The 27,460-nt window shown below is 46.6% G+C and overlaps 1 protein-coding gene across 1 annotated transcript; it reads left to right on the forward strand.

Annotated features, from left to right (window-relative positions):
* Positions 1-1,458: 1,458 nt before the first annotated feature.
* On the forward strand, positions 1,459-27,190 carry LOC135819609 (ras GTPase-activating-like protein IQGAP2). Its single transcript, XM_065332844.1, has 33 exons — positions 1,459-1,672; positions 1,838-1,934; positions 3,890-4,046; positions 4,366-4,588; positions 5,020-5,318; positions 5,765-5,867; positions 7,015-7,184; positions 7,534-7,603; positions 7,887-8,050; positions 8,750-8,819; positions 9,061-9,368; positions 9,605-9,775; positions 10,022-10,105; positions 10,978-11,049; positions 12,109-12,178; positions 12,626-12,712; positions 14,837-14,958; positions 15,221-15,331; positions 15,971-16,164; positions 16,431-16,655; positions 17,123-17,263; positions 17,550-17,634; positions 18,070-18,234; positions 20,350-20,417; positions 21,003-21,135; positions 21,362-21,464; positions 21,649-21,808; positions 22,514-22,601; positions 23,205-23,444; positions 23,891-24,057; positions 24,332-24,430; positions 24,996-25,101; positions 26,001-27,190. Exons 1-33 carry the CDS (start codon positions 1,627-1,629, stop codon positions 26,112-26,114), a joined length of 4,512 nt encoding a protein of 1,503 aa, XP_065188916.1. The 5' UTR covers positions 1,459-1,626; the 3' UTR covers positions 26,115-27,190.
* The last annotated feature ends 270 nt before the right edge of the window (positions 27,191-27,460 follow it).

The following is a 27,460-nucleotide window of genomic DNA, read 5'->3' on the forward strand; positions in this document are numbered from 1 at the left end:
AAAAGTCATGTAAAAGCAATACAAAAATTAATTTAATACAAATACATACTGTACATGTACAAATACATGATTGTACAGTATACTTACTGTAGTCTGTGTAGACATCCACATGTACACGTATAATATTATGTACATACATGCTTTCCTGGGCCCGAGGCCGAGGCGAGGGTGGCCAAATACATGAACAATACACTACATGAGTGTATGATACTATGATTGTGTGTAGCGTTCTCGGGCTCCGACGCTCGTCTAGTCTACGCCTCCTCTCAGTCGTCTCGATGTTCTACTGATGAAGTCCGCGACGTGCCTCCTGACACCGAGTGACATTGACCCGGACACTAGCACTGCTCTGAGACAGTCACTGCGCGTGTACATAACCATGATAACAGTGGGGTGTAGATCTACATGATGTGACCGTGAGGCGTGATCACTACACTACTGTAAGTGACTAAGTCATCTAGATCTACCAGGTCTAACATGTAGCTGTGTGGCTGTACACAGTGTCAGCTTGGTCAGTGTGTACCTGGTGTACAGCCTGTATTAGCCTGGTCACTGTGTAGGCTAGCCCGCGGCCCGGAGGTATCAACGTTCCGGTACGAAAACTCATCTTGACCATGTTTGCCCACCGCACCGCTGTCTGTTGTCTTTTTTTTTTTTTTTTTTTTTTTTTTTTTTTTTTTTTTTTTTTTACTATTGACACAGCCCTACTGGAATACAGGTGGAGAGGGAGTCTGGTGTTGACTGTTGAGCCTGATCTGGATTACGAACGGTGTAGAGCTGGAGATGAAGTGGATGGGCGATCACACTCATCCGATATTCACAGCGCAGTGAGCGCATGGTTACCGGTTGTACAATGTAGTGTGCTGATCATCATGCTAGCTGGCCCTGGCCTTGGCGGATAATGCTCGAGATTCTGCTGCAAAGGCAGTGCATTTGGCAGAAACATACAACCCTTATGGCAGGCACTCCATGATTCTGCTCCAATTTTTCACTTACATGTATACCAGAAATTGCAGAATGGCAGAATATGTACCAAATTCTGCCAATGTTTTTACCCAGGCATTAGTATCCGCCAAGCCTTGAAGGGCTAATAATGATCAAGGTGATGCTGTCGACAGATGTATGGTGTGGCCCGGACTTCATCTCTGTTCGTATCATCTACTGTTCTGTTGCCATCTGTTGTATTGTTGTCTATGTAATGTTGATCATCGAATCGTTGACCGTTGTGTTGTCCGTTGACGTGTAGTGTCTATGCATGTGGCCCATTGTGGGTATGCATGCTCACGCACGACGTCATGCCGCGGACGTGCACGCTAACACAGTGCCATTCATGAGGCTGTCGCGCATGCTCAGCAGGTTCGCAACCGTTGCCAGGACTGAGAGTGCCAGATTCGAGTATCTGCCTCGGGCACCCATACTGCCATACTCACACTCTTAGAGCATAGAAAGCACGGCATGCAGGGATTTTGCAGTTTTGATCTGGGGGGAGCGTGCTGGGTTTGGTTTTTGCACTGGAGCACTGTTCCTGTAGTTTTGTTGGCGAAGCGAGGAAGGCTTCTTTGCGCCAGTTCAGCTCTGCAGTTGTGTTGAGGGCAGCGTGTAGCAGTGCGCTAGCCAGGCTCAGCTATGGACGTCACAGACCGTGCTCCGCCGACCATCGGCAAAGTCCACGGTGAGTACTGTGTATGAGAGCCACGCACACACACACACAAAATAGTTGACGTGAGCCACAAGCGAAGGAATTAATTTTGTTGGTGTCCTGTGCGCCTTTCTTGTTCGACTCGAGTGGGAACACACTTGCTCATGGTTTCTGTATTTGTTGTGATTCTGAACACAGATGCCCACAAGGTACGAATGTCGGGCTCGGAGATGGATGCCAAACGAAAGGAGCACGTTGCCTACGAATACTTATGCCATTTAGAAGAAGCGCGAAAGTGAGTTTTCGATTCTGCAACTATGATGGCTCTCCGTGCATGCAGTTGGGGACGAGCATATTGGCATAATATGTCTTGAAAGTGCCTCGTTACGACTTCAGTTTGGCTGTAAATGTGTAATTTATGAAGTAAAGTGTGTTGAGTACTTGTCTTGCATAACTCGTAGTGCTGATATGGCCAAAACTCGTAAACACAGCGTGTACGCCAAGTGCTGGGGATCGATGGTTGCTCGTTCTTGTAGCGGATGCAATGAAGCGATTCACATTCCCTCAGCGGATACTGCACTTGAATCGGCCGGCCTGTCGCGTTGCGTGCCGTAGTTGTGTCTGTAGAGTGTTGACTGTTGGACGGATCAGAGACAGAAAGTCGGCACTTGTGCTGTTCAGCTTTTTTCTGTCATGTCAGCATCTTGCTGGAAAAAAGAGTCGTCTCCAAAACGACTATGGCGAGTTTCTTTTACTTCGAGAGACAGTCGATAGTGAACATTGGGCTTTGGCTTCGCCCGTTGTCCTGTACTTTTCGCCCTGCAGTCCTGCTCGTGAATCTGTGTCTGCGCTTTGTAACCACCTCGCCCTGTCTTCTGTACCTGGTAGCTTCCGTTGGGTTGGAAGAGGGCTGTTTTCGATTTTGACTTTTTGAATGTTCTCGCTGGAGATTGCTTTACGCGAAGTTTGTGACAGTTCATGTGTGAATGTGAACGCAGCGCGTGTGCCTACCTTGCACAACCTGGTGCTGGCATGTCCATACGCTAGTCTTTGGACTCCCTGTTAAATGTTCAAGACCAGAACCAGGGAAACCGAGTGTTACTGGGCGCGGGAATGTTACGAATGGAGCACTTGGGGCAGCACATTCTAGTATTGCAGGCTTGTCAAGTACTCTTGACGATGCTCAGAAACTAATTCGGACAGGGTATTTCCATCCTATTACTACTGTACTAGTTACTAGTAATACCCTGGTTTGTACACCGATGACTATGTCCCGGCTCACACCATGCGGTTATCATTCTGTAGATCGCTCGCTGGCGCTTGCTCTGGAAACCCTTGAGTTTTCTTCGTCGAAAATAGAATAATGCGAGGGCTCCTGTTGGGAATCATTATTTTCGATCAGGCTTACCTGGTCACGCTGCATGGGGAGGTGGGATACAACAGCTGTTTTCCGCAGTGTCAGTCAGATTGCCTCGTGCTGCGCCGCACGGTCACTCCCATGATTATCGTCTGACGTCGATTTGTGATCCAAGCAATACGGAGAATTCGTGCTGCTCATTTGTTTCCAGTTTGTGTTCGCTGGCAGTTTTTCTATGTTGTTATGTACGACTCGTATGTCTGTGTGGATGTAGATGACACGTGACGATTGCATTGCACCACACCATAGGAACATCGTTTCCTGACGACGCCTCCATGTGATGGAATAAAATCATTCGTGTTGTGCAAGGGTAGCATAAATAATAATTTATTCTTCACATCTGTAGTGTAAAAATGTAAACATATCCGTTAACCTAATATCCGTGTCGGGAGGAGTTGCTATTCAAAACAGGCCATGATGCTTCACAAATCTAATGACATGCAAAGTGATTCCAATGGACAACAGCAGCCTAGCTAGACATAATGTATTTCAGTATGCAACATGATTGTAGCATATAAAATAATTATAAGAAAAAAGAAACATCTGTACAATATCCATCCACGCAGGACCTAGTGACCGTACCATACACCAAAGTCTCTGCTTGTGAGCATAGTGGCTCGCCAATCGAGAAGAGAGATAGTCGCCAGGATTTGAACATCTGTTTGTGTAGACCGTTGTACTTGTGGACGGTTGTGGATACGGACCGTTGTGAATGTGGTCCGTTGTGAATGTGGACCGCAGGGCCATTGTACGCGTCTGCAATTGTTTCCTTTTATGGATAACAAGACATAACTTTTTTTCTTGTTGTACTGTGTTATAATTGAACTGCTCAGATGGTTTGAGGCATGTCTAGGCGAAGAGCAGCCACCCGCATCCGAGATGGAGGCCGCATTGATGAATGGAGTCACCCTGGCAAAGCTAGCACATTTCTTCGATCCGGACAGCGTCAGTTTGAAGAAGATCTACGACATTGATTTATCTGTCTTCAGTGTAAGTGTATCAAGATGACATTCTACGTATCAAAAAGGATACCAACAAGGCGGGTCGAGGCAGCCCGAAGTAGAGTCCTCAATACACAAAAGTACAGAACAGTATAAACATACAACGGAGGCGAAGGGCTGTGTAGCTGCAATTTCGAGTTTCACGCATTTCAGCGATAATCAGACATCAGACAGCGGCATTTTGTTGTATGTGGATCAACGGATAAAAACTTTAACGTTTTTCTTGTTGAATTCATTGATTTGTTGGCTGCCTGTGGTGAACTCATCTAACACACATATTGTTTTTACTGCATATCCTTTTCGTACAGTCTCAAGGCCTGAAGTTCCGCCACACGGACAACATCAACTTCTGGACGAATGCCATGTCTCGTGCTGGCCTTCCCAAGATCTTCTACCCGACCACGACAGATATCTACAATCGCAAGAACATGCCCAGGGCGGTGTACTGCTTGCATGCGCTCAGCATGTACCTGCACCGGCTTGGCAAGGCGCCTCCGATGCAGAACCTCGTCGGCGAGGCCGAGTTTACGGGTATGTACTGTGCGTGTGTGTGTGGATGTGTGTGTGTGTGTGTGTGGATGTGTGCACGTGTGTGTGCGTGCACGTGTGTGTGTGTGTGCACGTGTGTGTTTGTCTACATATTCATCGACTGGAGTGTATTGCAGCTTTCCATTGATGTTGCACGTTCATGGGTACGTTGTTGCCGCAAATTTCATCCATTTGTATTTGAGGCAATCTGTAAACGAGGAAAGTCTAAAGAAAACACTGACTGTTACCGCTAGGACTCAGACAAGGGACCCAGCGATGCTCTATCACTAAGAGATTGTGTAGTCGTGATCCAAGCAGCGACTCTGTTATCTTGATCTTGGATTTCCTCGTATCATGGGAAAGACGAAGTGTTGAACTGCTGCCAAAGCCTTATGTTTTGTTCATGAATTTGTACTTGTTGACTCTGGTTGCAGAGGAAGAGATCACGAATATGCAACTGGAGCTTGAGAAGTATGGCATTCAGATGCCGGCCTTCGGCAAGATCGGTGGCATTCTCGCGAATGAGCTATCCGTTGACGAGGCCGCGGTGCATGCAGCCGTGCTTGCCATCAACGCAGCCATCGACCAGGAAGATGCGGAGGAGCTGTCCAAGAAGCTGAACTTGCCGGCCGCGGGCCTGTTCAAGGTGGACGCAGGCAACGCAGCGGACTACCTGGCTCTGCTCAAGGAGCGCAAGGACGCCAAGATTGCCAAGTCGGAAGGCAAGAGTGAGGTGAGAGGCTTGACTGTCCCTGCCTGGTGCGCACATCTTAACATGCTTCAGCACTGTGTGCGCTACATACCTGCTGCTTAGTCCCTAGAAATATAAAAAAGATAATGTCTTCTAAAGCGGAACTGATGAGATTCCGGTGAGAAAGTGCAAGCATGCTCGATCTATGACCATCTCAGTGAATCCTAGTTTGGTGAAGTCTGCTGATGAATGTTTTGATGTTTCACACTTTTGAATCACGCCCTTTGTCACTGAAAAGCCCTTTGTTGGCTCGTCCATTTGCTGTTATCCATGGCTGGTTCATATTTCTATCCATCACTGGTTCATACTACTGTCCACCACTGGTTCGTATTCCTGTCCACCACTGGTTCGTATTCCTGTTCATCACTGGTTCATATTCCTGTCCATCACTGGTTCACACTCTGTGCGTCTGCCCTGGTTGACTGCAGGAGGACCTGGATGCTTATGAAAAGCTGCTTTCCCAAGGTGAGCTTCAGACCGGCGTGAGCGATGCTAACCAAGTGGTCGTGGAGCGGATTCGAAGCCAGCAGAGTAAGTTCCTGTCTGAGATATCCATTGTCGACTTGGCTTTACATTGGGGTAGATGGAAACGGAGAGAAGGAGAAAAAGGGAAATATATATTTATATTATATTACTCAATCTGCGGACAGCATGCTGTTTCGTTCTTTTTGAACTCATCAGCGCAGCACAGAGAAAATGAGGCCGAACCTGATAGCAATGGAAATAAAAATTTCCAATCAGGCCCGAACGTACCTTGCCAGAGTGCTCAAACTGACAAGTCAGTGAGCTCTGCATAACGCAAACAGCAAAGGCACTACCCCACGCAAGAGTGCTCAACTGCTACAAGAGCAGGAGCGAAATACTCAATCTGCGGACAGCATGCTGTTTCGTTCTTTTTGAACTCATCAGCGCAGCACAGAGAAAATGAGGCCGAACCTGATAGCAATGGAAATAAAAATTTCCAATCAGGCCCGAACGTACCTTGCCAGAGTGCTCAAACTGACAAGTCAGTGAGCTCTGCATAACGCAAACAGCAAAGGCACTACCCCACGCAAGAGTGCTCAACTGCTACAAGAGCAGGAGCGAAATACTCAATCTGCGGACAGCATGCTGTTTCGTTCTTTTTGAACTCATCAGCGCAGCACAGAGAAAATGAGGCCGAACCTGATAGCAATGGAAATAAAAATTTCCAATCAGGCCCGAACGTACCTTGCCAGAGTGCTCAAACTGACAAGTCAGTGAGCTCTGCATAATGCAAACAGCAAAGGCACTACCCCACGCAAGAGTGCTCAACTGCTACAAGAGCAGGAGCGAAATACTCAATCTGCGGACAGCATGCTGTTTCGTTCTTTTTGAACTCATCAGCGCAGCATATATTATATTATATTTTTTTACGTCCATATTGAGCTGCGTGTGAATTCAGTACGAGTAGGTTTCTTCCAGTCGTTCGTATGCTCATGCCAGGGTCTGTTTTTCCTTCTGCATGGATTGGTTGACGGTGGTGGTGAAGAATGGGTTTGTCATTCCTTGAAGGTGAAGTTTCAAGCCTCTGCCATGTTCAACGGTTCATTGTTACCTTGACGAGAATAAAACTCAATTTCCCACCTTCACGAAATCTGTGCCCGTTCCAGCCCAGGTTCATTTCTTTCTGTGAACTATCTGTGTGTGTCCTGCACAGTGGCTGCAACTAGTGATCAAGTAAATACGGCAATACGAGCAGACTGCAGCGAGGAGGAACTGGCTGCCATTCTAACGCACCCGGAATGCCACTTGCAGGACGTGTTGCCTGAGAACATGAGTTACTACAAGGCATTCCTGGACAAGCTGAGAGCGGAAAAGGGCGACGAGGTGAGTGGTTTACATGGATAGCAATCGACAAGTAAATAGGAGAGAAACTCAAGATCATCATAACACATTATGTGGATGTTACAGGGGCGAGGGAGCTCGTTTGTGTGTGTCCATGGTGTGTGTGTGTCTGTGTGTGTGTGTGTGTGTGTGTGTGTGTGTGTGTGTGTGTGTGTGTTCGCAGCTACTTCGAACGGAAACGACTTGGGTTTTAGCATTTGTAGCGCACTGCAGTTAGACTAACTCTGGGGTATTGTTTATGTGCATTTTCCAGAGCACTAGCATTGGAAATACTTACACGTGGTGTATTGCACACACTGCCTTTCTTCATTTTCATTTCTTCGTTTTGCAGCCGCTCACATTCGACGAGATTCAGCAGGCTATCCGAGATGCTAATGCACAAGCTGCTTACGACAGATCAGGTGAGATGGCTGTTGCCTTGAGGCACTTTCTCAATTATTCTGGCTTTGAGGACTGTGTCTTATGATGGCCATGAGTCCCCGAGATGCGTGACGATCTAACCAGGATTTCCTGAGTAGGATTTTTGAACCCAGGAAAAAGTTCTTCATCATTCTTTCACTTCAGATTCTCATGCTGACGAAACATTGTTGAAGCTATTTTCTGCACCTTCTCTGAATTGGTGGTCTTGCATGATGTTTATTGACATTTTTGCTGCGTGCGGTGTACATGTTTGCTTGTGTTCAGTTGGCGGCGCTATGGATAAGTTGAATCGAATGATCTCTGCCGGAGATTCTGATTCATTCCTGGAGTCTTTGCAGTCGTCTCTTCTCGAACTGAAGAATGTACGACCTGAGAATGCGCATATCTATCAAGTCTTGCTGAAACAAGTTCAAGAAGCCAAAGGAGAGGTAGGGTGTGTGTATGTTTTTGTATCTGTGTGTTTGTATCTGTGTGTGTGTGTGTGTGTGTGTGTGTGTGTGTGTGTGTGTGTATGTGTGTGAGTGCGTGCGTTTGTATCTACTGTTGTGGACATGGACATCCAGTCGGCGGTCAAGTGGCCCCAGTGCGCCGGCCATGCAGCCGTGAGTACGCATACGATCAACACGTGCACTGTGCATGCAACGTTCTGTACGCACTGAGGGCCCCGTCCCCGCATCACTCGACCGGATGTCCATGTCCAAGACAGTCTACTTGTGTATGTAGGTGCGTGCTTGTGCTGTTGCTGTTGCCAAACTGGTGATGACTGCTGTGCCCTTGCTGCGTGGCTCGGCTGTCTTCAGTTGTATTCCATGATGGTTTTTGGAATCAAAGGGTACCCAATTTCTTCCATGCCATGGATATGTCCTTCATGTATTCTTCTGTACTTGGTGCAACAGAGAGTCAACACAGAGTGGCTAACATATCCTGGTAACTGTTGGCCGACCAGGATGAAGTTTTTATTTTGTACATGCTAATTGCTATTTCTCTGGAGATGTGTACTCGTAGATGCCTCTCTGTAGGTTTCATTCTAGTAGCAGAGCATTCACTGGGTTACATTTGCCACTATGGCCTGTGTGTGTGTGTGTGTGCGTGTGTGTGTGTGCGCGTGTGTGTGTGCGTGTGTATAGGACTTGGCGAGAGAGGAGATTCAGTCTGTCATCGACAACGCCAATGAGTATGCAGACCAGACAGCAACATGTGAGTATGCCCAGCTAGCCTGTCTCCCAGATTGTAGTATTGTTTGTTCTTGCATGTGTTAGCACACACTCTATGCCCTGAGTAGATGGTTTGTACTCATGCATTGCCGCGATTTGTACTCATGCATTGCCGCGATTTGTACTCGTGCATTGCCGCGATTTGTACTCGTGCATTGCCGCGATTTCTGGTAGGTTTACGAGTTGTTTACACAATGTATGTTGTGTGTAATCTTTTTGCACAGTGATCGGTGGCTTGGACAGCGTACACACCTCACTGGGTGAGGATGACCCGCAGGCTGTGCTCGAAGCACTGCAGGCCGAGGCCGTTTCGTTCCGATCCGTCGTGCCCGAGTGCCAAGAAACGTACCAGGAACGCCTGCGCGAGGCACTGGCTGCGAAAGCGGAGGCAGGCGACCAGGCTGGCTGGACGGAAGAGACCACGCTGCAGGGCCACAGCTACTATCATAATCGCCAAACCGGACAGCGGCAGTGGACTCGTCCGGAGGAGTTCAGTGGGAAGTCTGCTGATCTGACACGGCAGGAAATACAAGTGAGTGTTCTCTCTGTTTTGTACCTCACTATTGGCCTCACCGTAGACTTACTCTTAGTTCTTTCACATTACTAGTACCAGTTGTGTGCTATTGCTCGACTGTAGAAACTTAGTGTTCCTGAAAATTTGTGGTCTATTTTTACTCCTTTGATTGATTTGGTCATAAAAAGCGTTGTAGACTGGAACTTGGGATCAATGTGGTGTTTTGTTCAATAATTATTTTCTCTTCAACGTAGCACATTCTAACTCGCGTAACTGGAGACTACAATCGCCAGAAGTTGCTCGAAGCCAACGAGCACTTGATCGTTCAGCTGCAAGCTCTGTGGAGAGGCATTCTCTTCCGGAGAGGGTTCAACAAACGCATGAACTACCTGGAAGAGCAAGTGCCACATGTCGTCAAGATCCAGGTGAGAACAGCTGTGTAGTGTGTTGGTCCTGAGCCATTTCATCTTGGGGCATAAATGTCACTTTGGTCCTGAACCCCATTGCTAAAACATGTCTATACCCTGGTGATGTGTTGAAACCTTCATCCCTAATTTTTCCCCGCTCTGAGAACACTCTGATTGATTTTTTCTTTTCTTTTTCCGAAAATAGGTGCCACGGTCAAACGTAATTTCATGCTGCATTTTGTTCTCTTCTATGTCTTTGTGCAGTCAAACTTCAAGGGTCGCCAGCAGCATAAGAAGTATGCAGAGCGGCTTGCATACTTGAAAGCAAACGAGCCAGCAGTTATCACGGTATGTTTGACCAAAAACCAAGCAACCTTAGAATAGTTGTACTGTAAAGCGTGAAATTTTCGCGGCGTTTTTAGTTCGCCTTTTCAGAATCCGGACAGGTTTGCGAGGTTTTAATTATGCGATTGCAGAATGGCATTCTTGCTCAACCTGTGGCATTCTTGCTAAACCGTTCATGGATCTCCTTTTCGCGCTGTCTAAATTTCGCGATTTCCACGCTGTCGCGAATTTCGCAGAAATTAGACCATTGCAATAATTTCACCGTTTACAGTACCTTGTCCGAGGATAGCAAAGTTATAGTCAGGATTATGCAGACTCAAACATCCGCCATGCATGCTGCTCGGCCAGAGGATAAGCACACTTGCAGGCTTGGGTTCTACACGAACTGCTGGTTTGCTAGCCCAGCCTGCACCGAGACAGTTTTACGCGATCAAATTTAGCCATTTTCAAAGCGTGACCTGCACACTATTGAGTTTCTGTGCTCCTTGAAATGTAGATGGGCTTCACTGCCCTAGCGCTCTGTAATGTGATATTTTGTCGAATTCGCAAGTGTTGGATAAGTGGCAGTTGGGGACACTGTTTCTGGCCTTCGTTGATTGTTGATTTAGGAATGTTTTTATCCTATTAGCTCTGCTTTCAGTACTTACATGTGGCAATCTTTTTCGATGTGTCATACATTTTGCAACAATTTCCTCTCGTTATGCAATCCACCTAGCGAAACTGATCCCACCTCCGTGGAAGATCTTTTCAAGTGACCTGATTGCAATGTGTTTTCTGGCAGGTGGGTGGCTTGCGGTATTCCAAGTAAATGATTGTAACTTGTTGTCACTATCAATTTACCCATGTATTCGGTTTTTGCTCTGCCCCACGCACAGATGCAAGCATACATGAGAGGCGCACAAGCAAGGAAGCTCATGAGAATAAGGAAGCAATTTTTCAACGACCATGTAAGTGCACGTGCTATGTTGGTGCCGGTCTATTAACGGCGTTGTGTGAGCTGTGTAAAGCTGAAATCCAAGGCCAGGTGACAACGACTATCTAATTATAGAGCTGCGTAACGCTGCGTAAAGTGTACAATGTACAGTGTTCCTTTCATTGGACCACAGTGTCTTTGATACTGCACACCACTGGATGTAGTCCATTTTTTTGATGAGGTGTACCCCATGGGGAGAAGAATGTAGATAGTACGGAGGATTAGCAAGACGAAATTCGCGTTCGCGTTCGCTCTCCAAGGAAAGTTGAACTCAGTGACGGAATTCGCGTTATAAGGATTAGCAAACAGAATTCGCACATGCATGACGTTGACACGACGTACATTGTGTACAGACAGTACAGTGTGGTAAATTTATGACTGCCCTGACACGAATCCGCGATTCGTGTTCCGACTACTTTTCCGAACGAAAAATGCGAAAGTTCGCAATCCAGTTCGCGAACTGAAAAATGTTTGCGAACTTCGTCTTGCTAATCCTCTGTACTATCTGATGTATTTCTTACCGAAGCATACTTTATTATTGAGTAAAGTAAAAAAAAGTAAATTATCGTGTCCGTTCCCGAAGGGAACTCACGACGGCCGCTAACACCCGGTAAACCCTAGCGGCAGATGCAGCGCCTAACGGTGGGGGTGAGTGGATAAGTCTCAGGGTCAACTAAGTACTCACTACTCGGCGTGAGGGTAACATGGATGCAGCTAACGAGGTTCGCCACCTTGTCGAGCATTGGTTGTGAGACTTACCACCTCACGCTCGCCGCCAGGCGCTGCCTCTGTCACCCTGGTATCACAGGCATGGTGGTGGCCTGACACATGCGAAACTTCCTAAACTGGTTGTGTTCCTCAATACAATTGTATAGCCGGTGGTAACGCGGACGTGCGAACTTTACACGCATATCCCCAGACAATGTCCGTACACTAAGAAAGTGTATATCGTTTCATAGTACATACTGACTGTGTTCCACTGTATGCTGATGACGTTCTGGTATTCCGTGCTATGTGCTGCTTACCGGTGCAGGTAGCTGCGGTGGTCAAGCTGCAGTCACATGTGCGTCGCTGGCTGGCAATGCGTGACTATAGAAAACTAAGTGAGTACATCTACATCATCTCATGAGGGCAAACAGTTCTAATCCCCCTTTGGCTTGTTTCATGCGCTGCAATCAGTAGATCCTTTGTCACAGGAGCATACATATCAGAATAGAAAATGAGAATGTATCCTTCAGTTACCCCTTGAGCCAGTTGTTTGATATCGATAGAGGTTAGACGTGATGCAGCATTTTGTTCTCACAGCTGCTAGCAAAGGATCTACATAGGTCAGGCATTGTGCTGTCAGGGTAGTACTAGCAATGGTAAACATCTCAGGTGCTATATCGTAGACATACTGTAGAACGTTTCATTTGGTAATGCACGCTCTGTGTATCAGTTTGGTGATAATGCACGCTCTGTGTATCAGTTTGGTGATAATCAATCACGCTCTGTGTATCAGTTTGGTGATGACTGGACGTGTTTCCTCTGACCACTCTTTCTGTTTCCAGTTCAAGCTAAGAAGCCACCGGTGAACACACTACGCAAGTTCTTACATCTATTGGAGCACAGCGACCAGGACTTCCAGGAAGAAATGGGTAAGTCTACGAGATGCCCTGCATTATAATCTATTGTTCTGTTGCCGTAGGGCGTGTTTGGTTGCAGCAGCTGGTGCACATGGAGCAGCCTCAAGCCAACCAAAGGGTACTCCAGAAACAGAGCCCGGGCCGGGCGTACATTTATGTGAAAATTGTGCCAAACGTGGTTGCATTCGACAAGATGTGTATGGGTCACCATGGTAACTTTGTATGGTATAAAGAATCCATAACAAGTGTAACCCAAAAGCGCATGAATTAGATAAAAATTTTGGACCGAAATTGACGTTCCCGCCAGGTTTCACTGTGAAAAAGTGAAACTGCTCAGACTGCCCCAGCCTTGAGGCTGGAGCAAGAAGAACATGTTCTGCCTGATCCCGAACAGGTGCAGTCTCAACCAACACGCGCTGTTCTGGTGAATCCTGCTCTAAGCTGTACCAGCCAAACGTGCCCCTAAACTCAACAGAGAGGCAGTATGCATTGACCTCTATATTCATGAGGATTAGCGGCAGCTTTCGTCCGGTTCATCACTGATTTAGTTCGAACTCCCCACCGCATGACCGACCTCGTTCAATACGCTCGCGAAATAAATCTAAAGTTATTGTACACCCTGGCATGAATAGCTTCATTCCTCCGTTCAGCTTGTTTTCAGTGCTGGTTGTATGCATACAGATTGGCAAATACGGATCCGCTAGAACTGGAAAAGAGCTTCCTTTTTCCACACGGAGAATAACTGTAAATATGAATTAGTGTGACCGTAGCTATATGGAAGAACCTTTCATTCCGGATTCCAGCATCATGTGAGCCAGAGCACGCCAAAATATGACCACAGACCAGAAATTCGATTTTCAGTTTTTTGTTAAAAAATGATCCAACACACCTAATGTTCACTGTCTGAAAATTTTGGATTGATCCGAAATGTCTAAGTGTTGCTACAATGGTATTATATGCAGCACTGTTGAAATGGTGAAATTCTATGTACAGCAATGGGATTGTCATTTTTGCACACAATTGATATGCCCCTTGGTTCATCCTTTCCGGGTCAGTTCCTCTGTCCAGGGTCTTATAGCATGAGCTGACAGGTACTCAGCCACATCCAAATTGTCTATAGGCAGCTGAGCTGGGTGTCCGAAATACCTCCTGTTCGGAGCACCACTGGAGAACCGCCAGCGAAAACACGGTCAACATCTGTGAGATGGCCGAAGAAGTTGGCACTCCATGTCCTCTCCATCACACTCCACCTGTACTTTCAGATATACAGTATACACTGCTGCACACATTGTTCGTCAACATACTAGACGTCGCACTCATATTCCCCACACTAAAGCCCATCTGCACACGGTTTTCTCCGCTCGCCAGAGAGTACTGCTTTCTCTGCATACTGCTCATGCTAGCGATGTTCCGCATAAGGGTACTTAAATTATCGACTTGAGCAAGTTGAGGGAGCAGCAGAGTCCAGTGATTGTTTTTGCACTTGCAACCAATACTGGCATTGTCCCGGATATGTGCAGCGATGTCCATTCTGGCCAAATCATCGGCCGACTCACCTCCCAAGTCAGTGTCGATGCCAATCGCTTGCCAGGTTGTCATCAGAGTAGAATTCCTCGTCACAGCAGATCGTGGGACTACCAGCATCAATTCTTTTTACGCTCGATGAAAGTGTCGCCCTCAAAAGACTCGTCGCTGTATCCATCATCGTCTTCCTTCTGTTTCCGACTCGAATCCCCAAAATATTTTATCCTGCGCATGGAGTGCGATGATGTCGTCTTCTTCCGCTCCGCAGTACATTACTACTACTACGCTCTTCTGTCGATACATTGAGGACGATCAGTTTTAGGCGACTCAGCGCAACGTGGAATACAAACTCTAACAAATAAACTTACTTGCAACAGAAAATTGCATCCGGAACAGTCCAGTCGACCGAGGAGAACAACAACAGCAACTCGCGTTGCACTGCACTTCGTATTTTTTGCCGCGGAATTCAAATCGCGATTATCTCGACTTTTTCAAAAAAAGCTGTGGTCATGTTTTAGCGCGCTCGGGCTCATGTAGTAAGAGTTAAAGGAAGTCCCAAAAGACATAACTGAGTGTCTTGCTATTCATTCTTATCCTGTGTCTGTTGTACAGAGGTTCAGAGACTGAAGGCCAAGGTCGTTACAGAGATCCGAGGCAACAAGGAGCTAGAGGAGAATCTGAACATCATGGATATCAAGATTGGTCTTCTCGTCAAGAACAGGCTAACGCTTGATGTAAGATCTCCAGCTATCATAGCTGACTAATGTTGGGTGTACAGAAGGCTTGCCAATAATGTCTGCAGGACTGTTGTATGAGCACAGAGAAGTCCATGGTTGTGTGCGGGAGTAGGTGAGAGAGAGGGATAGTGAATGGAGGTCTGAAATTGTCTTGAGTAGTTGTTGGAATTATGTTCTCTTGAAGCTGTAGCATTGCTTCGTGCGTGTACCAACATCCAGTATACCACTATGCTGTGCGTTCTCCGTTGCCTTTGCTCAGGACGTAGTATCCCAGTCCAAGAAGCTGAAGAAGAAGGGAGGCCAAGATCCACTGGCATCGCAGAGTCGCGGCCTGAAGTCACTGAGTAAAGAAAACCGCGCTCGTCTTGAGGTGAGATAGTCGTACGTAGGGTGAAGTAATCATGTGATGCCCAGATGCTGTAAGTCAACAAATATTCGGCGCATATATATTTTCGGCTATTTTGGCCTGGTCATGTTCGGCCGAAAATTTGTTGAGACCAAAATTTAGTTTTGTAATGTTCAGTGTGACAGTGTATACGGGCAGCAGCAGTGCAGCCTGAAAATTTGATGCGGCCGAAATGGGGTTTAGCCCGTTGGAGACCGAGATTTGAATGGGCCGAAAATTTGTATACTTGCAGTAGACAGTGCTGCTCATTGAAATGCAATCTCGCAAGTCAAGTTTGTGCCTTTCACCAGTTCGCATCCCAGTATTCAAAGGTCTAGGGCTGCGCAAGCTCCTGGTGTTGTATTAACTCGCTGGATGGGACTTCATAGAGCAGCATCGTCATAAGCTCCGGATGGTATTTTCGGCCAATCTGTACAATGTGTCTGCATGTCAAAGCCTACGTGAATGGCGTTCTGTTGTCTCGGGCTCCATTCGAAGCCCAGGGGTTACTGTATGCGCCGCTGTACATCGTTTTAAGTATCCTGTGCTTTGCTCGCTCTTTAGTCGTGCATAGAGTATGCTTGATCAGCGTGTTCTGTGCCTATTTTCTATCTCTACACACAGGGCTACCAACACCTGTTCTACTTATTGCAAACCAACCCAGACTATCTGGCACGATTGATCTTTGAGATGCCGCAGACAAGGACGACCAAGTTCATGGAGAGCGTTATCCTGACCATTTTCAACTACGCCAGCAACCAGAGAGAAGAATTTCTGCTCATGAAACTCTTTGAGGCCGCCATGAAGTTTGAAATGATGTAAGTCTTATGGTGCCTGTATCTATTCCTTTGGTTTTGCTTACGCGAGTACACCATGGCCTTCAACAAGGCAGAGAACACGAGTGTCTTTTTAAAGAGTTTATGAATGATTAATGGCGACATTGTACGAAATTGTTTCTGCACGACAACTGCATGCTGTTGAATTCTCTCTCAAGTCCAATTCAGTTATGAAAAAATATAAATAATTCAATCCTTCATTCCTTGTACTCTTTTTGACTTTGTTTGTGGCTTTGTCTGTGACACAGGATGAAAGTGGACCGTCTCGTCGACGTCATCACTGGCAATCCAACTGTGGTGAAGATGGCTGTCCACTTCAATCGAGGTGCGCAGGGACAGAGCTCGCTGAAGGAACTCCTCCTGCCGCTCGTGCGCCGTGTGATTGATGACAGGGATCTGAACATCAACACTAATCCTGTAGACGTCTACAAGATGTGGATCAATAAGAGAGAAGGAGAGACCGGAGAGTCATGGTAGGATTTGAACCTTCACAGGCAGCGTATCGTGTAGCTCGCCCTGTTTTGACCAGTTTGCAGAGTGCTTGGATGGAAATGACCCATGCAAGCTGACTAAGTGATGGAAGAGGGGTTTTGAACAATTCTGCCTTTGACAGTCATGAAGATATCCACTCCCGGGTTGAAATCGAAGGGATTACTGACTACCTGGACTCTGGATGCTTGGCAGCCGTCCACAGCGGTTTCGCATTGTTTGGCTTCAAAAATTGGCTAATTTACTTTATTCCCGGATTTGCTAAGATCCAGTTGGTCTACGTACATGTTCACATAATGGCTTGCTGTTGGCTTTTAGAGTATCCTGGCATCTTGTTTTCGTTTGCTATCTTGTGCGAACAAGTAGTGGGCTAGGCGATCTATACATGTAAGTGCCTTTTGGCTTACTGCTTATTCTGACCCGTTTTGTTGTTTTGTGTTTTGCTGCACAGTAACCTGCCGTATGAGGTGTCCAATGACCAAGCTCTGGATCACAAGGAGGTGCGTGATGCCATTGCAATGTCCGTCAAAGTTCTCAAGAGCATCCTGGAGAACTTTGTCAAGTCTATCACCGAGAGCGTCAACAAGATCCCGTGAGTGTGCCGACGCCATTACAAGTCTCTGCACTTTCATTATTGACAATTTTGAGAATTTTCCTTGTAGAGTTGCTGCATGCAGTCCCTTGCCTCTACTGTCTGTGCGGAAAGCTCAGCTGTATACAGGCATTGAACACCAAGCTCTGTTTTGCTCACTATCGCTATCATTCATGACACATCACGAGCTGGTTTCTTGATTCCTTTTTTTGATATAGAGCTCCTACTGACTGTTACTGTGCTTTACATGAATTTATCGTTTGCATGTTGTGGTTGGCGGACACAGGTATGGCATGCGCTTTGTGGCAATGAAGCTTCGCCAATCATTGCAGCAGAAGTTCCCAGATGCATCACGGGAGGAGGTTTTGAAGGTAGGTCAACGGATTGGCAGCCACCGGAGATTTTGCACAAGCACCTCTGCTCGCTAGGTGGAAGACATACAGAGAATACCCACCAAACCGCCCCATTTCACAATGCTGATACACTTTGTACTGTGGTTGCTCCAAGATTCATGATAATCCAATCATCAGCTAACGTGGTAGCGAGACAGCAGTTGCTTGGTGAAGGTTTCGAACCCTAGTGAAAAACTATCGTGTGTTTCTTGCCCATTGTCGAGCAATCCCCTCTTCCTCTCGAAATTGGAATGATTTTGGAGGGAATATTGTATGCTTTTTCCCCCCTTTTAATATTTTTAGTCACTCGCTTGCTTATTTCCTTTGTATTTCTGATGATCTTTCACTCTTTTTGCTCTTTCGTTCTCAATCTTTCTCATTCTCTCTCTGCTCTCTTTCATTCCTCTCTCTCAGGCGGTTGGTAACTTGATCTACTATCGTTTCATGAACCCTGCATTGGTCGCTCCGGATGCATTTGATATTGTGGAGCTGTCAGTGGACAAGGGCCTGACGCCTGAGCAGAGAAGAAACTTGGGATCCATCGCCAAGGTTCTTCAGCATGCTGCAGCCAACAAAGCTGTAAGTACTATCACAGCAGGCCGGCGGCCTGCTGAGTGCAATGGTCTAAGGCCATGAAACATGGATGGAGTGAATTGGACTTCCTGTAGTTGATGTCTTTGTGGTGGGTCTGATTTACTATCCTATTTGCACTTAAGGGACTGCATCTGCACTACAATCCTTCAGCGTGGTGGTGTTCATATGGACACGGAAATCAGTCAGGCCTGGTGTCAAGCCCATCTTGAAATTTTGTTTATTTATTTATTATGAGGCTATACGTGATGCCACTATTTATCGTCAGGCGAAATAGCACGTCATAGTACATTTGAGATCAGTGGGAAGAAGATGACGACGTCCACTAATTTAGTATCTGTGCACACGAATCTGCTGTGTGTGTGACTCTGTGTGTCAGCTATGATATCATCTTCTGTGGTTCCATGCCTAGCATGTACGTCTGAACCATCCTGCAAAGTTTGAATGACGTAGGTTGAGCGATCGCTCCGCGAAACATACTTTTTGAAATTCTCTTCATAGTATATCTTCCACCATTGAAATTTCGAATTTCTTCGAATTTTTGCTGAGAGGGGTGGCTTGCAACCTCGATATGGCTTGTTCCAGGCATGCGTTGGAGCCATCTTCTGTTGAAGTAGTGGCGGGGATATGCCCTGCAACTGCTACAACAAAAAATGATTCGATCTGAGAAAGGGTGAGACCGCGAATCTCGGTTGAATATTGAGTATTTCAAGCCTTTTCACGACGAAGATGGAGTTCTTTTTGGAGATGGACGTCGCGGCAAAGGACATGGTGTCCGACTTCTGGCGTCTGGTGAAGCCAGGGATCATTTGTCCAGTCAGGTCGGCAGCCTAACCGTCGGTAAGCTTGTGTTTGGATCCCGTTCTGCTCGATGTGGTAGATCACAAACAATTTGATATCGCACAAATTGATCTCAGCATCGTGCGTACGGTATTTTATATCCAGAAAATCCCAAAGTGGCTCTGTGTGGCCGTCCTATGCCACGAGAAACTCCAATCAGGCTCCTATGTCCTCTGCCTTCATGATTGAATGTCCACTTCGTTTGAACAACGAACACAACAATCGAGGACGGCTTTGCAATGAAAAATACAGCGATACTGGAGCTGAAAAAATGAAGAAAAATACGTGCTCAGGATGAGACTCGAGTACACGCATACTCTCCCAGCAGGTGAAACGCAAATTTTTGTGAAAAATGCGTGTCGCCGACTGACCAGTAATTTCGCCTGACGAGTAGTTGCTACTGAGCTGTTGGTGAAGAAAACGAGTCGTGGTATGTGCCACATTGCCCATTTTGTTGATTCTTGTTGGCGTATTGACCCCAGATCAAAGTACAGTCAAATCTGTTGTAAGCGACCGCCCCTTGGTGCAAGAAAAAGCGGTCGCTTACGGCAGATGGTCTCTTATGGCAGATGTATGGTAAATCCGGCATACCAGGTACATATATGCTTCCATGTACTCAAATTGACGAGAATAATGTGATTTTTAATATCATTTTTAATATTGGATATTCAACGACGACCATACCCGTATAGTACGCGTATGCGACACGGCAGTAGATCGACACTGCCATGGACTTGAGAGCTACATCACAGCCTCAGTACAGGCCAGGCGCCAGCCGATCGCACTTGCAAGACAGCGCATTTTCACACTTTGCAGTTGACAACGCACTGGCAAGTACAGTTTCGCACCTTACTGAACCTGGGTCGCGGTCGCTTACAGCAGATTTGAATGCAGCCACCGTGCATGAAATCGCGGTCGCTGGTCGCGCACAGCAGATGGTCGCTCTGGACAGATCAGTTTGTATGTGAAACCGTCGGTGCACGGAAAATCGGTCGCTAACGGTAGATGGTCGCCTACAGCAGAGGTCGCTAACGGCAGATTTGACTGTATAGTAAGAAATTTCATCCTCAATTTCCCTTGAATTGTCCCTCCCCCACCCCACCCTCTCGGAGGATGCGCCCAGTGTACCAAGCCAAGTTGTTTTTGGGAGACAAATCTTGGCATTGCTAAGTAGCCTCGCGTATCACACCTTGTCCTCTATAGACCGCATAATCATGCCTTGTTTTTTTTTGTTTTTGCGCCTGCTCTCGTGTGTGCATGCAGTTCACAGCTGAGAATGCTGCTCTTGCACCGCTCAACTCCTATATCACCGAGGCTCATCCAAAGTTCCTGTAAGTACTCCTGCCTTGTGTCTGAAATTCTCTTGCCGTACCTTCCAATCACATAAAGTGGGGTACTGTATGTCTACGAATTTTCAGCCCGTTCAAATTTCGGACTCCCAGGGCTAAAACCCATTTTGGCCTGATCAAATCTTCGGCCTGTACTGTTGCTGGTGCCTGTAAACACTGTCACACTTAACATTGGACAACAAAATTTCGGCCGCAACAAATTTTCAGCCAAACATGACCAGGACGAAAATAGCCGAAAATAAATATGCGCAGAATATTTCTTGGCTTACGGTATGTGTGTAGCATACAGTTCTGAAGTTTGTATCCTGAGCTGTAATCATGTTTCTCCGACAATAATTGTTGTGTTCTGTTCAGTATGTGTGTGTCCATTCACTCCATTGTAGCATACAGTTCTGAAGTTTGTAAACTGAGCTGTAATCATGTTTCTCCGACAATTGTTGTCTTCTGTTCAGTATGTGTGTGTCCATTCACTCCATTGTAGCATACAGTTCTGACGTTTGTATCCTGAGCTGTAATCATGTTTCTCCGATAATTGTTGTCTTCTGTTTTTTTTTGTTGCGTCATCAGGAATTTCTTCCACAAAGCGTCCACAGTAGATGAGGCCGATGTTCATTACAATCAAGACCAGTACGCAGAAGTCGTCACGCTCACTCGTCCCATCATCTACATCTCTGTCAAGGAAATCGTCTCCACGCATGAGGTAAGCAGTGCTAGTGTGTGAAGGTTCGATGGGATAATAGCATGTGACTTAAAGTGTATCAACACTAGTCTTGTTCTTCAGTTCTGAATAATGCTGCAGTCGAAGCCAATCTGAAGCATGATCTGGATACACTGTAGCCTGAATTTGGTGTAAAATGTTCATCTCTGTCCCGATGTGCCGTCGCCTTTTCTTAAGTTTTTTACATAAATTTCTTGTGATGCTGTAGCTGCTTATCGAACATGAGAATGAACTTGCTCCAGACCCGAATGATCAGCTTCATATCATTCTGAAGGAGATTGGAGCTGCACCGGAGCTGAAGGATATCTTAGGTAAGATTTGTTCGCGTTGAACCTTTGAACTATTTGGATTTCACTACGTATGGTCGTCTCTATTTTTTGGACAGAGCTTCTGTGGCACTTCTGTGCATGTTTTCCATGACATTCCCTTATGTACACAGTCGATAGTCCATTCATAACTCTATGTACTTGTCTGTTTTGTGTATCGCACTTTCAGGGGACTCTGTACTGCCACCAGCCACCAACACATCCGAAGCACAGGAGCAATACCAGGAGAAACTTACCGAGGCGTCACAGCAGGAGGTTTCACTGATGTTGACCAGTCGCTTCGATGTGACTGAGGATGATGACACTGACATGAAGACACTATTTGTCAGGTAACATCCTTCAAATATTATTTATGTGTGTGTGCTTGCGTGTTGACCGCCGTTTCACAGAGTCCATATCATTACCCTATTTTGATCAGGTAATGGGATAGGATTTTGATTTGAAAATTGCGATCTTTGTGTGATCGCCAAAATCAATGTTTCACCAATTTGGGTCTGCCTTGCCAACAGGCGCTGTGGGCAGGTTGATTGGTGTAACAAAGAAAGCAAAAGTTTTCTTGCAATTCAAATGTCTTGCTGTATGATCCTCGTGTAAAATAATTCTAACTTGGTTTGGTTTATATAGTTGTTACAAGACTTAGTGTTGGGTACCTTCTCCCAAGCGCGTGCGCCAGTGCCCTTCAAGGGGGTATTCCGGGGGGCCTTCCGCGGGAATATTTTCAAAAAATGCAAAATCCTGCATTTTGAGCGAAAGGGGGGGGGGGGGGGTCCGGGCACCAAGGAACCCATACGGGCACGCGCCTGCCTTCTCCAGTATCCTTTTCCTGCTGGCCTCCATGCAGCCTGTACGCTTGGGTTCAACAATACCAATGGCTGCCTCCTTTTGTTTCGTATCTACATGAGTCTGAGTTCAAAGTAAGGTTTTCCGTGAGTTTCAGTACCTAATGCTGACTTCAAAGATGAGTGTGTTGTGTAAAGGTGTTTTTGGTGGATCGTTTAACATTTTGCGTCCTATTCTACTTGATGTGTGTACAGAACGAAGCGAATGGTAGTGGATGTGCTAAGCGTACAACCAGGAGAAAACCTCAAGGAAGTCTTAGATACACCAGCCGCAGAAGAACAGGTGAGCATTCCATACGTTGGAAGTGGCGATGGCCAATGCAGAATGTGGCTACACAGCCGTCCTGCGAGTGCCTTCACTACTACGTAGTCATAAGTGTGAGTGCTGGCCGAAAGGATGCTGCACAATAGTTGCAGTGGAGTGAAGGAACAGTCAGTTGTAGCGGCACTTTCCAGTTGTTGGACTATATTAGCTGCAGCAAAGCACAAAATACAGCTCACACACTCTGGCTCACAACTGGCTATTCCTGACTACACTTTGGTGACGTGCAACACGACACAGTACGCCAGTCATTTTGATGCACAAGCTAGAAACATACCCCAATGCGCCAGCTAGTTGCTTCCAGCAATACATTGTCTACTGCCTACATGCTGTCACAAGTGAAGAATGCATTAGGTATGAACAAATTATAACTACCCATGGCAAAATATACTGAACATGCGTTGAATACATCACTATCCGTATGCTGACTGCCTATTCAAGTCGTTTTGCTGTCATTGAAAGGCTTACTGTCTGGTAGGAGTGCATTCCAACTGGCAGCTTTTGTGATAGAATGTTCTCAACAAGCTATCCCAGCCATGTCTTCCCGTGTTGTTCCTCGTTTAGGAACTGGAATATCAGATGCTGGTGAAGAAGCGCGACGACCGGGAAGAGAGAAGGGAAACCGAGCTGGACACCAAAGAACCGGAGAAGGAGAAGCTGATGCGGCAGGCGACAGTGCGTGATCAGACGCTGCCACTCGACGGTCTCAAGAGAAAGGTTATGCGTAACCTGCAGCTGCTTGAGAGCGAGGGAATGGTAGGGTCGGAGAACAAGTTCCAGGAAATCGTAGATGCTATTGCAAGGGTAAGTTGACTCTGCATCCTGATAGGGAGACTCTGCATCCTGATAGAGAGACTCTGCATCCTGACAGGGAGACTCTGCATCCTCATAGGGAGACTGCTGGGTGGCTATGATTGTGCTGAGAACATGCTCAGTAGATGTAATTGCGCGCTATTGTTTGCCTGTCCCTTACGACACTATTGGCTAATTCCCGCCAGTTCTCTAATGAACATTGATTTACGTCGTGTATGCTGTCGTGTATGCTGAATGGGAATAGATGTACATTGCAGACTTTTGGAACAGTATCGAGCTGCACACTCCCTCCATAGGCTTGCCCATCCTCACTGAGGCTGTAATGGAGAGTCATTATCAGCTTTGGTATGTTTTGTTGGTTTGATTTCTTACAACTATCGCTGCTGTTCTCATTGCTGTGCTCTGCTCTGCCGTTCAATGCGTGTCATGTGTTTCAGGATATCCGTAATCAGCACAGACATCGGCAGCAGCGCAAACGCGAGCTGGCCAAGCTGCGCTCAACGCTCGAGAGTCTTGCGCAGAAGGCAAAGTTCTTCGAGGACCAGAGCACGTACTATCACGAATATGTCAAGGCCTGCTTGGAGAATCTTGCACGCAAATCCAAGTAAGGATTTCTGCCTGGAAAGGGTTGAATGGATCCCTGCAGTAGAGCAGTGTTTTAGGATCTGTTGCCTTTGCTTTCTACCCACATTGTGTATTGAAGGGTAGCAATGGTGAAGAATTCCTTGCCGTGACATTGTTGTACTGTCAACTGCCACTGGCTATGCAACTCTGTCGTTGTTGCTGTATTGTGTGGGCGGAGCACAAAGACATATCTCATCAGTGTGACTGTTAGCTACCTCTGATGTATGGTCACTCTCCTGTCTTTCAATTTGCAGTGAAAAGTCGAAGCAGAAGATCACTACAATACGCTACACGGCACAGAGGTTACAGCAGAAGGGAGTGATCTTGGAGATTGAAGGTCTTCCAGTGTCCCAGTAAGTGTTATTTTTCTCTGTAAGCATGTACTATGTGAGTGTGTACAATGTGTGCATGTGAAAGTGCGCGTGTGTGCATGTGAAAGTGCGCGTGTGTGCATGTGAAAGTGTGCGTGTGTGCATGTGAAAGTATGTGTGTGTGCATGTGTGTGTGCGTATCTGTGTGCGTGAGTGCGTGTGCATGCGCGCGCGCGCGCGCGCGTGTGTGTGTGTGTGTGTGTGTGTGTGTGTGTGTGTGTGTGCGAGTGAGAACAATGGTAATGCTTACTCTCAATTGCTATTCTCAAGACTTGGCAAGGTACCTGCTCTACATGCTCCGAATGTGGCTAGTACAGGGACATGGAGTATCATGGTCTGCATTATGTACCTATAATTATATCTTCTGTCAGTAGTCCGTTTGAAAGGACCGTGCCCGGGGTCCTCCCACCACCCCCCCCCCCCCCCCCCCCCCCCGCTCCTCCACCTCCTTCTTATCTTCATCCCCTTATTATCTTTCTCCTCCCCATTCCTGTGATAGGAAGCACGTGACAATTGTTTATTGTATTTTTGTGTTGATATCCTGTAGATTCCGTAACGTGAATTTTGAGATTCACAGTACGGAGGTTGGTCGCTTTGAAGTCTCTGCCAAGTTCATGGGAGTATCGATGGAGAAAGTGGAACTCGTCTTCCAGGTAGGCATGCTGACTGTGCTCTATAACACTTTGATTGAAAGAAGAGACGGAGACGCAATGAACATTCATACAGGGGACGCGGGTTACCGCACTCACTCACTTTGAAACCCTTCTCGAACAAAGCCCCCCTTGAATAATAGCCCCATGGAGCGACCATTTGAAATATTGCAAGCACTAACTTGAGCAGAATTGCGGACTACTATTCGCAAGGCATAATTATTATAGTGACCGTGCAGCGCCATGTACTGTGGTGAGGTCAGATGCGTGCAAAGCATCTCGGCGTGCATGTACAGCACTGCTCAATGAAATCCAGTCGCGAAAGTCAAGTCGGCGCCGTGCACCTTTTCGCAGCCCAGTGTTCGCAGGTCTAGGGCTGCTCTCAACGCCCGGCGTGTCCTTGAGAAACTCGACTGGATTTCATTGCATGGCCAGCAATGTGCATGCTACACACACTGGAACATGCCAGGTTGGCACAGTGGGTGGGTGAAATAACCCCTGACCGCCGGGATGCTTTCAATATGAATATTTCTGGGAATTTGTTGGAATATCGTTTTGGATAGAAATGATAAATGCACCCGTTGAGTAGTAGCATTGAGAAAGTTAGAGGCCCCCAGGCTTCTAATCGGGCGACCATGGCATTCAATGCGGAAATATCATGCTTCACTTGGGCCCATTTGCAACCGTGTTACTCGCCAGATATCATGACAGTCCTTTTCTTGGTCAAACAATCCCCAGCATAGCACTTACAGAGCGTTTCTGGCCGTGAAGAACATCATCTTTCCATTGTCCCCATCCCCGTTGGTAGCCTAACGGCATTCCAGTATCGGTCTGATCGTTCTTACCAGTTACCACCAACCTCACTCTGTGTACCTTTATCATCTGCGTGTCCTCATTGACAGGATCTGCTACAGTTGCAGTACGAGGGCGTTGCCGTAATGAAGATGTTTGGCCGCGCCAAGATCAACGTCAACCTGCTCATCTTCCTCATCAACAAGAAGTTCTACGGAAAGTGAGGCTTGACACACGGTTAGCGTGGACGGTATTCTTTTAGCTGAACTGGCTGTCGAACGGCGAAAGCGTTGTTTTTTCTTTCGAGCGGTCGCCCGTTTGGTTCCCACTTGATGTTCTGTGCGCCTGGCGCACTGATCAAATTTAGCTCCCATTTTATTTGATTGTCTCATACGCTGCTGCTGCTGCGGCTGCCAAGATCAATTTCTTACTCGCAAGATTGCTGTTGCTCCCATATGATAAGACTAAATTTCCTCCGGACAGTTCATTCTGCTGCATATGGGCTCCCATAGTAATGTTTCATTGTTTGCGTACCTTGACTTCTGCCTCCGTAAAGCATGCTGCCTGTTGGCAATGCAATGAATACGATAGCATCCCTGTTCAGACTATTCCGCCGCCCAGCGTAACTTTGGATCCCGCCTTGGCGGGCAATGCACTCGAAGGTGCCTTCTTTGCTTGGGATGTGTCGTTGGCTGCTGGTTGTGCGGTGCGTGACCTGGGCTCTGCGCCCTGTGTCCCACACCTACGCACTCCATGATGTGCCGCAATCCTATTCCAAGTTGTCGAATTTCTGTTCGCCTCCGTACGGCTTCTGTTAGTATATTCCCATTGAAATCTATTTTTTCCCCGGCCACCAGTTCCACTTTGGATCTATCTGCTACAAGCCCGGTATCTTAGAGCCTGACACGTGTTCATGCGAAATTTGCACCTGCTTTCTTCTATTATCTTGCAAATATCATTTACAGAGCCTCACGCACACATTAACCGGACGAAACAGATTATGCGTGCATCTCTCATTTCCATTTTTCCAATTTCTGCCGTTCGTGTTTTCATTTTGGACTTTACCGTATCATTTGTGTGCGTGTGCATGTGTGCTATATTGTTAGACAACTCATTTCCATTGTACACTGTACAATATTATCACGATATACTGTCGGCTTTCCAGTGGTGTGATGCCGCTGATGTCCTTGTGATATTATGTTAGTGTTGTCTGTTGTCCAATCCATTTTCTGCCTTCAAGTGCCTCGGGCTGTGTCATAACATCACGTCGCTGTTCTTGGAGTGACGAAATTCCTCATCATCTTCGTTGTCTTCTGGAGTTTTACTGGTGTGGTAAACAATTGGGGTGAAAATCACGGCAAGATCAAGAGTGCTTAGACCTGGAGAGTGTTGGGGTTCTTCCAGTGTTCTTGGCGCAATTTGATGCATGCACTGTTAGTATTCATGGCGGCCTGTGTGATTTATCGGCATTAGACAATATATGTATTTCTTTGTTGATCTACTTGGAAGAAATACAATTTTTCCAATAGACATCCTCACTAGTTTTTATCCCATAGTCTAATAATGGATT

Source organism: Sycon ciliatum, chromosome 6, assembly GCF_964019385.1.
Source record: "Sycon ciliatum chromosome 6, ocSycCili1.1, whole genome shotgun sequence".
In the NCBI taxonomy this organism is placed as follows: Eukaryota; Metazoa; Porifera; class Calcarea; order Leucosolenida; family Sycettidae; genus Sycon; species Sycon ciliatum.

Coding starts and splice junctions, on each gene's coding strand:
- LOC135819609 (XM_065332844.1), top strand. CDS start 1,627: ATGGACGTCACAGACCGTGCTCCGCCGACCATCGGCAAAGTCCACG. Junction 5,868..7,014: donor GCGGATTCGAAGCCAGCAGA/GTAAGTTCCTGT, acceptor TGTCCTGCACAG/TGGCTGCAACTAGTGATCAA. Junction 22,602..23,204: donor CACCAGCCGCAGAAGAACAG/GTGAGCATTCCA, acceptor TTCCTCGTTTAG/GAACTGGAATATCAGATGCT.